Source organism: Leucoraja erinacea, chromosome 35 (assembly GCF_028641065.1).
Source record: "Leucoraja erinacea ecotype New England chromosome 35, Leri_hhj_1, whole genome shotgun sequence".
Lineage (NCBI taxonomy): Eukaryota > Metazoa > Chordata > Chondrichthyes > Rajiformes > Rajidae > Leucoraja > Leucoraja erinaceus.
Genome location: NC_073411.1, coordinates 4,652,795 through 4,663,482, shown reverse-complemented (window position 1 = coordinate 4,663,482; position 10,688 = coordinate 4,652,795). Strand labels below are relative to the sequence as shown.

General features: G+C 44.2%; 1 protein-coding gene across 1 annotated transcript; it reads left to right on the top strand.

Moving 5' to 3' along the window:
• Positions 1 to 5,299: 5,299 nt before the first annotated feature.
• Positions 5,300 to 8,352, top strand: LOC129713269 (deleted in malignant brain tumors 1 protein-like). The gene is made up of 3 exons (XM_055662206.1): positions 5,300 to 5,393; positions 5,634 to 5,948; positions 7,626 to 8,352. The coding sequence occupies exons 1-3, from the start codon at positions 5,300 to 5,302 to the stop codon at positions 8,033 to 8,035; spliced, it is 819 nt and encodes a 272-aa protein (XP_055518181.1). The 3' UTR covers positions 8,036 to 8,352.
• Positions 8,353 to 10,688: the final 2,336 nt, after the last annotated feature.

Below are 10,688 nucleotides of genomic sequence, written 5' to 3'. Positions count from 1 at the left end.
ATCAGCATTAATCTTGTCATTGAACACTCACTTCGATGGATATTGACGCTGACATTTCCACACAGGGTCAATGATCTTCAAATGCGTCACATTATATATTAACGGAGTTTTCAGTTTGGCACTATGCGTGTCCGGCTATTAGTAGCAACACATTTATTTCTCGGGGCATTTGTACATTCTCCATTCTGTTTAGGTGGAGAATCGCAGTTAGAGAGATGTTGCAATTTTATTTAAATTGCTTTTCACTTGTTCTATGTTGGTTAAAAGTTCAGTGCAGATTTCCGTCACAAATTTCGCCTTGATATTTTATCTCCTACATATACCTCGTGTTAAATACATAATGAGACAGTGAGACACGCAACCAGAACCTTCGGCGGGGCCGCAGCTTCTGAGGAAAGTAAAACATTCCACGTTGGGACTGATGTACAGAACTCACCTCTGTTTTCTCTCTGTTGAGAGTTTCAGAGTTTTACTTCTTTGTTTTGAAGATTTATCTCATTTGATGCTTTATAGATAAATTCAGGCATATATTCCGCTGTTGTTTCTCCATTCCCCTCCACCTCATTATACAAATCAGAAAACAAAAGCAGGACATATTCATCCGTGAATTATCGGCAGAAATTGGGCGCTGGCTAAATCAAACACCAACTTTTCTTCTGATTTTGTCGTTAAGATAACATCACGTCATTGAATATTGTTGGAGCCTGTGTAATTGACACCACGTTGGCATCTAAGTAAATGTGTAGGAAGGAACTGCAGATTCTGGTTTAAACAAACAACATGGAAAGACCCATTGACCACCGAGTCTCAGGCGAGCAGCAAACATCCAATTGCATCATTAATCCTGTTTTATATTTCCCGTTCTCATCAATTCCCCGAAGATACTGCCACTCATGCACATGAGGGAATATTTACAGCGGGTAAATGCCCGTTTTTGGAATGTAGGACAAAAACAGAACGCGCGGGGGAAACCCACACAGGCACTAGGAGAACGTGCAAAATCCACACTGACAGCACCCGAGGTCGGCATTGAACTCGGGTCTATGACGCTGCCTGCAGTGGCTCTACTGGTTGGAAGGAGCACGTTATCGGTATCCTCTATTTAATTTTACTACCGCTGCTTCCACCCAGTTGTAGCGATCTCGGTTCATTCCTTACCACCGGTGCTGTATAACACGCTATTACACTTGCATCTTCCCTGTGACTGTGCGCGTTTGCCCGGGTGCTCGCGTTTCTTCGCGCATCCCAATGATTTGTTGCTACGTAGTTTAATTACCTACTGTAAATTATCTTGAGTAGAATGGTCAAACGGATGAAAGAAGGGTTGATGGGCCCGAATGAAGGGAAATAAGGAGAGGGTAAATTAAATCAACGAGACTGTTGTACAGTGCTTGGTATGGAGCCGATGGGCTGAATGGTCTCCTTCTTGTCCTTAGAAGTTTAGAATGGGAACTGTGTTTTATACATGATGTGTAATGGTACTGCTTCCGTGTGCATTAAATACTTGAATAATCGTAATACACGTCTGAGAAAATATGATCCTAATGATTCCCAAATCGTCAGATACGATTGTGCTGTTTATATTATTATTACTTCGTGAGATATAACACTAAATTAATGAGCCTATTGTGCATGCGATCAATTGTCCACTGCATTGTCCACGGGCCGAGTTTGTGCAATCGGTGAAAGGCATAGAATTGAATAACATTATCTAGATTCACAAATTGTAACGCGGGTTTGAAACTGTGAACGTAAATAGACTTTCCCCACTTCTTGAAAATCGGTTAAAAGGAAAATGGCAACTGGCGAGACAGTATCTGTTCCTGGAGCCAAGTGGATAACAGCACTCAGGTGTGGGAGCAAGTCGTGCCCAGTTATTGCTGGACAACGCAGGGCACAAACGAACCAACGTGTAACGTTGGAATATCATTCAAGCATTCTCCACAAGCAAATCTGAAAATAAATAGAGTCATAGAGTCGTAAATATTAGCATCGCCGCACCTGTATTAAGATACTGGAAAGTAGTATAGAAATCGGGGGCAGAATATCTTCAGTAGTGTGGGATCAGGTCATATGTCCATCATGTGGTAGACGCTGTTGAACAAAGAAAAAATATCCTGCAAATGCATCGGAGGGAATATCATCGTAAATGTTGTTGGAGGGGAAATGAAGGAGTGGCTGTCCGCAGACAATTAAAATGATGGAGTTTGGCACACGGGTCAGTTCACTTTGTATCGCTCGCCTGTGGAAAGTAAAATTGAAATGAGAATCTGAACTCGTGACAGTGTGAACCTCACAGACAGGAGCTATTTCAAGAGTGGGGTTTTTTTTTTAAACTGTCATATGCACCGAAAACTGAAAAAAATGAAAACTTGTTTTTAGGGGAATAAGGATTGGGTTGATCACTGTGAATTGCATTATAAAATTTCCCATGCGAAATATCAGAGTGGCAACACAATGTATTTTCAATCCTACGTAAAATGTGCCCGAACCTGATAGTTCACCAGAGGCGATAGGAGAGTTGTCGTGGCCCGACGGCCCACTTTCCATGTATATTGTTCCCTGTCGTTCTAAAGGGTCACCCTGGTGTAGGAAGGATGCCATTAAGATGGAAATAATGCAGTGAAGATTTACGAGAACGTTTCCAGCACTTAAGGACCCGAGCTGTAGAGAGAGATTGGGCAAGCTAGGACTTTATTCCTTGGAGCGCAGGAGACCAAGGGGCGATGGAGGCGCATATAATCACGAGAGGGATTAATAAGGTGAATGGCACAGAGTATTTTAAACCAGGATAGGAGAAATTAAAATAACAGAGGCTAAAGGTTTAAGGGGTCACAGTTTAAGGATAAGGGGGAAATCTTTTAGGACCGAGATGAGGAAAACCTTTTTCACACAGAGAGTGGGGAATCTCTGGAATTCTCTGCCGCAGAAGGTAGTTGAGGCCAGTTCATTGGCTATATTTAAGGGGGAGTTAGATGTGGCCCTTGTGGCTAAAGGGATCAGGGGGTATGGAGAGAAGGCAGGAACAGGATACTGAGTTGGATGATCAGCCATGATCATATTGAATGGCGGTGCAGGCTCGAAGGGCCGAATGGCCTACTCCTGCACCTATTTTCTATGTTTCTATGTTTCTAAGATGAGACGGGAAAGGGTCCAGAGGGGCGTTTTTTCCAGACACAGGGTGGTGGGTATATGGAACAAGCTGCCAGGGGAGGCAGCTGGGGCAGGTATTTAAGGTACTTACTGCGTTTAAAATTCAGTGATCAGGTACAAGCATTCGAACGTTTTAGAGAGACATGGGCCAAACGTGGGCAAATGGAACTTGCTTAGATGGGATAATCTGGCCGTCATGGACCAAATTTACCACATCGGTAAATTGTATCCAGATCTCTGTAGATCTAACAATACATGTCATTACAAAAGAGACAGGATACGATTTTTTTGACTGCTGATACTCATTTACAGTAACTTTTAGATGTTACTTTTTTAAAGATGCTTTATTAAAGCAGGTGGGAAGGTGAAACAATTCTCTGTAGCGGTTCGGAACGCTGCCTCTCAGGTTACTATCGGGACTTTTTCCGGTGATGGTTTCATTAATGAGATGCCCACCTCCCCATGGACCCATTCGCTCCAACATCCCAACCCCATCACTCCACCCGTCACACAGTCAAATCTCATTCTTTATTTCTCATTTCAGGCCGCCCCGGGGATTGTCAGGCGGACCCTTCAGGTAACCTCGCTTAACTTTCACTGCGTTAAGAGTGCGGCTACTGAGACTGATTGTTACTGAAGACCTTTAATGCTACTTGCGAGGTGACTGCCGTCTACAGACGGAGAGATGATCAGTAATGTCCCTGAAGCGCGCAGTGTGGGGAGTCGACTCTGCTGACATGGTTCCCGGTCCCAAGCGTGTTCCCACTGCTCATCCCACTGTGGAGTCCCAGTCCGGATCTTTCACCTTTGGCGTCCAATTCCAGGAATGCCTTCACACCTCTAACACGTTTGGGTTCCATTGCCCGTCACATGAGCTTTGAGTACAGCGGGGCACTGACCCGCGCAGCTCATCAGCCGCTCTCCCGAGAATGAAAACGAACCTGCAGTTGAACTTGGAGACACAAGGAACTGTAGATGCTGGTTTATAATAAAAAATCACAGTGCTGGTGTAACTGGGTTGGACAGGCAGCATCTCAAAAGAACATGGGTGGGTGTCCGCTGAGTTACTCCAGCACTCTGTGTCCGCAGCTCACCCTGCCTGCTCGGGCGCCGCTTTCATCCCAAGAATGACCGGGTGATCCCGGTTCTCCCAACGGTTACCAGCAAAGATCTTATAGCGGAGCAAGATAGGCTACTCCTGCTAAATACAATGGGCTGACGTGTAGTACGCTACGGAGGGGATCCTGGGCATTTTTCCCCGCCCATTTTAGTAACCGGAGCCTACCTGACCCGACCCGACTCGCAGTGTAATCAATGAACAGTTTGTGTGTGTGATATAGGGTTAGATTCATCATTCTGTCAGTTCATACTTCTTGCTAGAATAAAATTTGAATCTGGTAATTGTCTTTTTTAATATATTTCAAATCATTTCTTTTTAAATGGCTCACAAGCAGTGTTTGAGTTGATTTTGTAGTAACCGGAACCGACCCGACTCGCAGGGTAATTGACAGTTTTTGTGCGTGATATAGGGTTAGATTCATCATTCTGTTAGTTCATAATTCTGTTAACTCTTGTTAAAGAATAAAATGTTTATAAACACACATACATGAATGTGATATAAATGTATTTAATCATATAACACACACAATTATATTTCTTCTGATCCAATGATGAACTTTATTTCAGACTAGACAAGGGACATTAAATAAGAAACATTGTAAACCTCCCCGCAACTTCACACACACTAGGCCTTCCCTCTCCCCCACCCCCCTCTCCCTCCCGGGGGGCCCCACACTCCCTCTCCCCCGGGCCCCCCACCCCCCCTCTCCCCGGGTCCCCCACTCCCTCTCCCCACTGCCCCCCCCTCCCTCCCCCCGCTGCCCCACACTCCCTCTCCCCGGGCCCCACACTCCCTCTCCCCGGGCCCCACACTCCCTCTCCCCGGGCCCCATACTCCCTCTCCCTCTCCCTCTCCCTCTCCCCGGGCCGCTCACTCCCTCTCCCTCTCCCCGGGCCCCACACTCCCACTCTCTCCCCCTCCCTCTCCCTGGGCCCCACTCCCCCTCTCTCCCGGGCCCCACACTCCCTCTCCCCGGGCCGGACACTCCCTCCTCTCCCGGGCCCCACTCCTCTCCCGGGCCCAAAGATGGCGGAACCGGAAGGAAGGGGAACCCCACTGGTTGCTAAAATGGGTCATATAATCACCCATGAATCGGCCCATGAGCTACTACACGTTTTGCGTGAGAGTAACCCATCTTGCTCTGCTATAAGATCTTTGGTCACCAGCTTACTGCATATTGTTGACGCTGTTCACAGTTCATTCGGGGTCTGCCGCTCCCGTTGATCATTCCGTGGTACATGTGGACTTTGAATGGTTGGAGCTACGGGTGGCTGGGAGCGCGGTGTGCGGGGCGCCGACTGACCCGCGGCTCAAACCGGCGGCAACGTTTGTTCTTCTATTTTATGATTTTTGTTTTCAGAAAGCGTGAAGTTGAGGCTGGTGAACGGGGACAGTCCATGCGCCGGGAGAGTGGAGGTTCACTACAAGGGAAACTGGGGGATTGTGAATCATTACCTCTGGGACCTGCCGGACGCGGCGGTGGTGTGTCGGGAGCTGGACTGCGGCGACGCGGTGAAAGCCCCGGGCGGAGCTCACTTTGGACCGGGGTCCGGACCCGTTGTGACGTATAATGTTCACTGCAGCGGGAACGAGACCGCTCTACGGGAGTGTGAATCATGGCCATGGGGGCACTTTCCCTTCCCACAATCCTGGGATGCCGGCGTTATCTGCGAAGGTAAACATCAGCTTTTTCTCTCTTTGATCCACAGTTTGGTGATTTCCGGGATGCCCTGGATGTAAATGACTCGGACTGACCGCCCGCGGCGAGTGGTGTGAAATTAAATCCAGTGTCTGTCCGTTTTATTCCTGTCCAATTGGAATCAAATTTCGCTTCTGGATCTCACATTCTGGTTTGAATGAAACAAACACAACCGGGAGCATTAAATACTCTCACCCGGTACAATGACGGGGCCAAGAAACACGCGGCTGGAGGAACTGAGCTGGTGAGAGAGGAATAGGGGGGGTTGCACGTCGGGTCATCGGGTCAAAGGGCGTGACACATGGAGCAGCTCCACTGTTAACACACGATACGCGCACTTTCTTACCTGTTAAAAACCGCCGAAATTGTCAATTTTTGGGCTGTAAATAATTGTGGAAATCGGGGTAACCGTGAGAGACATTTATCCTACTTCAGAATTCCAAAAGTGAAGAGAAATGATGGTAGAGAGAAGCGAGAGCTGAAGGGACAACAACAGATAAAGTGGTTGGCGAACATTGGCCGTGTAGATATCAAGATTGAAAATATTGGGAATTATCGTGTTTGCTCACTGCATTTCATCAACAGTGAGGCATTATTTATGTTTTTGATTCCTTTGGTGTCTAAAAAGCTCCAGAATTGATAAATCTGGCTGTAAAATTTTAAAAATCACCAATGGTTCTCAAGTAGGTTTTTACATGCAAAAATAAAACGCTTCCGAAGCTAAATTCATAATTAAAATAATCGCAAACCATACGTAGGTATTGAATTACATTTTACTCAGATGCAAGCCAAGGAATGGCATAATTGTTAGCTATTAATTGGACATAATCAACCTCAGCAAATTGACAATATCTTTGAAAGGGAGTGGGTGTTGAAGCTGTCAGGACATTTTATTATTTGCTAAAATATACATCTCAATAGCATAATGATAGAAAACTTACTTTTCCACACACCACCCGTATGTCTGGAGATTTTTTAATGATAAATCTGCAGAATTCATTGCCACAGACGGCTGTGGAGGCCAAGTCAATGGATACATTTAATTGTAATTGTCTTATAATTGTAAGGCGGGGATTGACAGATTCTTGTTTAATAGGGGTTATGAGGAGAAAGGGGTTGAGAGGGGAAGCTAGACCAGCCACGATTTAACGGTGAAGCAGACGTGGGCCGAATGGTATATGGTTCTTTTTTCCACAGTTTGTACTTGGAATTCGTTTAATGGGACAGGAGCAGACAGATACACTGGGTCAGTTAGCACAGTCTTGCCTGTGGAGTTTGTCAAGTTCTGCAGGACGGAATGTTCTATAAATAATAATTATATTCGACATAGGATTAGGTTTAGGTTTATCATTGTGACGTTACTGAGGTGGAGTGAAAAGCTTTGTTTTGCATGCTATGCAAACAGATCAGATACACAACGCATATTTATAATCAAATACAATATATAGTGTAAAGAGGAAGTTACAGAGAGCAGAATATAGTACTCAGCATGTTAGCGCATCGTGATAGAGGAAGGAGGAGAAGGGGAGCACAGATATCATTAGTAAGGGACTGATTTCAACGTCAGATTTGTGCTGAACTTTCAGGGATGTTTTTGTAAATTGTCTTCATAATTGTGGCTTTCATGACTATCTTTTATATTTTTTTTCTCAGATCACAGAGGGCCAAGATTGGTATCCAAAGATGATCAGTGCTCGGGAAGACTGGAAGTGCAGTATGGTGAAACCTGGGGAACCGTGTGTGACCTGGCCTGGGATATGGATGATGCCAATGTGGTGTGCAGTCAGCTTCATTGTGGAGTCGCCGTGTCTGTTCCGACAGGGGCTTATTTTGGAAAGGGAACTGGCATTGTACGGAACGATGTATTTGAATGTAAGGGTAATGAGACAAGCCTGTGGGACTGTCCGCGTTCTTTAGGAACTCTTCATTGCAACCACACGAGCGATGTCAGTGTGATCTGTTCTGGTGAGTGCCAGCTTTGGAAACTAATTATTAATAAACACTCATTATACTTGGAAGATAGAGATGAGATCTCGCCATTTACTTTTATCAAAGGGTTATAAAATGCTGGAATATAATTGACCAGTGCACGACTTTGATGTGATATTGGCAAACGTTTTAATCGGCTAAAACAATTTGAATAATTTCCTATAGTCCAACATTATTGATGGTTTACAATGTGGAGTTCAGAAGGAGGAAATTAACAATATATTTAGATGGTGATATCCATGCGATGCAACAGCGATTGTCCAGTGAATCCCAATCAAAAAGACGGCAGAAAAATGCATGACGTTTAAAAGTAAATTTATCCCATGATTTACATTTTTTGTTAGGAATGATTTTGTTGTCATATGATCCTATTATAAATGGGGAACCAATTAGTGCATTAGAAAATAGCGCAGTGAACGATTACTTCCCATCAGCATTTACAATAATGTACAAGGAAATAACATCCTGATCACTGAGAGTGAAGAACATCCCTGTGTAATCAGAGACCGTATCACGGCAAGATGAAGCAGCACTTGATAACAGTGTGGAGACAAAATGCCCAACTGAATAAATCAATGAAGTGGAGACGGTGACGGCTCTTGAACAAATGAGATCCTGAGCATTGGCAGGAGGAGAGGATTGGGGAACAAGAATACTTTATTTTTCTCCATAACAAAGGTTTAAACCAGTGTGTTATGGGGATGCGAACCCAACAGGAGTCAGGAGCGAAGTAAACGAATGGGAAATGGATCGTAGTAAATCCATTGCTTTAATGTAGAAATATACAATGTCATAATGGGTTTCATCCAAACATCTGGTTTCATCTGTCCTCGACCTCGCCCAACACACACCGGGAAACGGATATAGATCTTAGGGGACGAGGGGTTGTATCTGATATTTTTTCAATGACAACATTATGCATGATGAATTTGAATATTGTAGAATTCAGCAAAGGACAATATTAGCAAGGGGAAATATCAACTATTTGCCGACATATAGGGGGGAAATGTAATCCGTGCAAAATTGAAATTTGATGGGATGGGTTAACGTTTCCAGAATAAGCGGTGACAAGAATAAATTAGATTTCGGCAAAGGACAGATATGAAAAGGGACAACAATGAGAGAAGAAAACACTGCAACTTACCCACACGTGGGGAGAATTTAAACAGTGGAATACGGAAATTATTTTGCCGATGAATTTTATAAAATGTTGATTCCATCTTAGCAAATAAAAGTAAACGTGTTTAAATGCTGGAAAACCAAACGCCCACACAAAACGAGCAAGGAATATAAAATATATTAGTGACGAAATAATACCAGAGAGGACAGTGAGCCTGAATACCTGACAATTCCATGGATCCAAAGATCCACATCATACTATAATTGAAGCAAAGGGCACTCTCGCAACAATATCCAACAACGTATAGTTTCTGCAATGGGTCTTGCAGATTGCAGCGTAGACATTCGGTATTCACTCTGTGAAAAGAGGAAGGATAGAGAAAACATGAACAGCTGATTTGTTCCGGCCCTGGACGAATGGTGGAACAATAACATGTGTCATCTGAAGCACTGAAAATAATAAGTAACGTTGGGTTGAATTGCTCAACGTGAAGTCGTGTTTGACGAATCCACTGAAGCTATTTGTAAGTGTATTTCTCACGGCAGATAAAGAAGAATTTTCAGAAAAGGTATTCTTATGATTCAGGACGTGTTCATATACGTATTACAGGGGAGTTTGTTGAATAGGGTTAGAAGAAATGACATTGAAGATCACACACTGATCAGCATCAAACAGACAGTTAACACATATTCTGTTGTGCTGCAGCAATTAAGAATGTCATGGTTCTATCTGAGACAAATGACAACAAAACACTCTTGACAAAGGGGTGGGGTGAGGAATGAATGGGTCCAAACAGTCTGGCAGGTTATGTCGAGAGGATGCCACGGCAATCAATGTTTGAACTCCATCTATACACAATCTATATCAATGGGTACAATGGGTTGCTGGGTAGGGGGGAGGGGGGGGGGGGGTGTTAGCTGGTGCTGTTAAGAGTAACATATTCAACATTGCTAATGCCATGACGCAAGATGTTGGAAGAAGGAACTGCAGATGCTGGTTTACAGTAAAATACACAAAATGCTGGAGTAAGTCAGTGGGTCAGGCAGCATCTCTGGTGGAAATGGATAGGAGACGTCTCAGGTCTGGGCTCTTCAAGCTAAAGAAGGGTCCCGACCCGAAATGTCACATATCCATATTGTCCAGTGATGTTGCCTGATCGGATCAGTGTCTTTCATTTGCATTGGACAACACGTCAACCAGCATCTGCAGTTCCTTCTAAAACATACGGAAAAGCGAGTGGGCAAAATATATGGCATATATGTAGTACCGTGTTGAACAATGTAGGCTACACTATACGAGACCATCAATTAGGTCGGGTGTACACTCTATTCTGGTGAACGCTCCAAAGCCGCAAGTATTCCAGATGAGATCTGAACTTAATTGGTCAGGACTTTAAACTAAATAATGTGAAACTTACGATCCCGACGTGCCGAGTTGAAGACCGTAACCATTCTCTGTGTGTATTGAAATATCACCGCGCGCACACACTTTGAAGGTGGTCGCTTAGAAAATGAGAAAAATAAACAAACAATTTCTAACTTTCAATATTTTTCTCTATTCTTATTGTGTATTGAACTATCATTTTGTCCCATAAAAAACAGGGAACC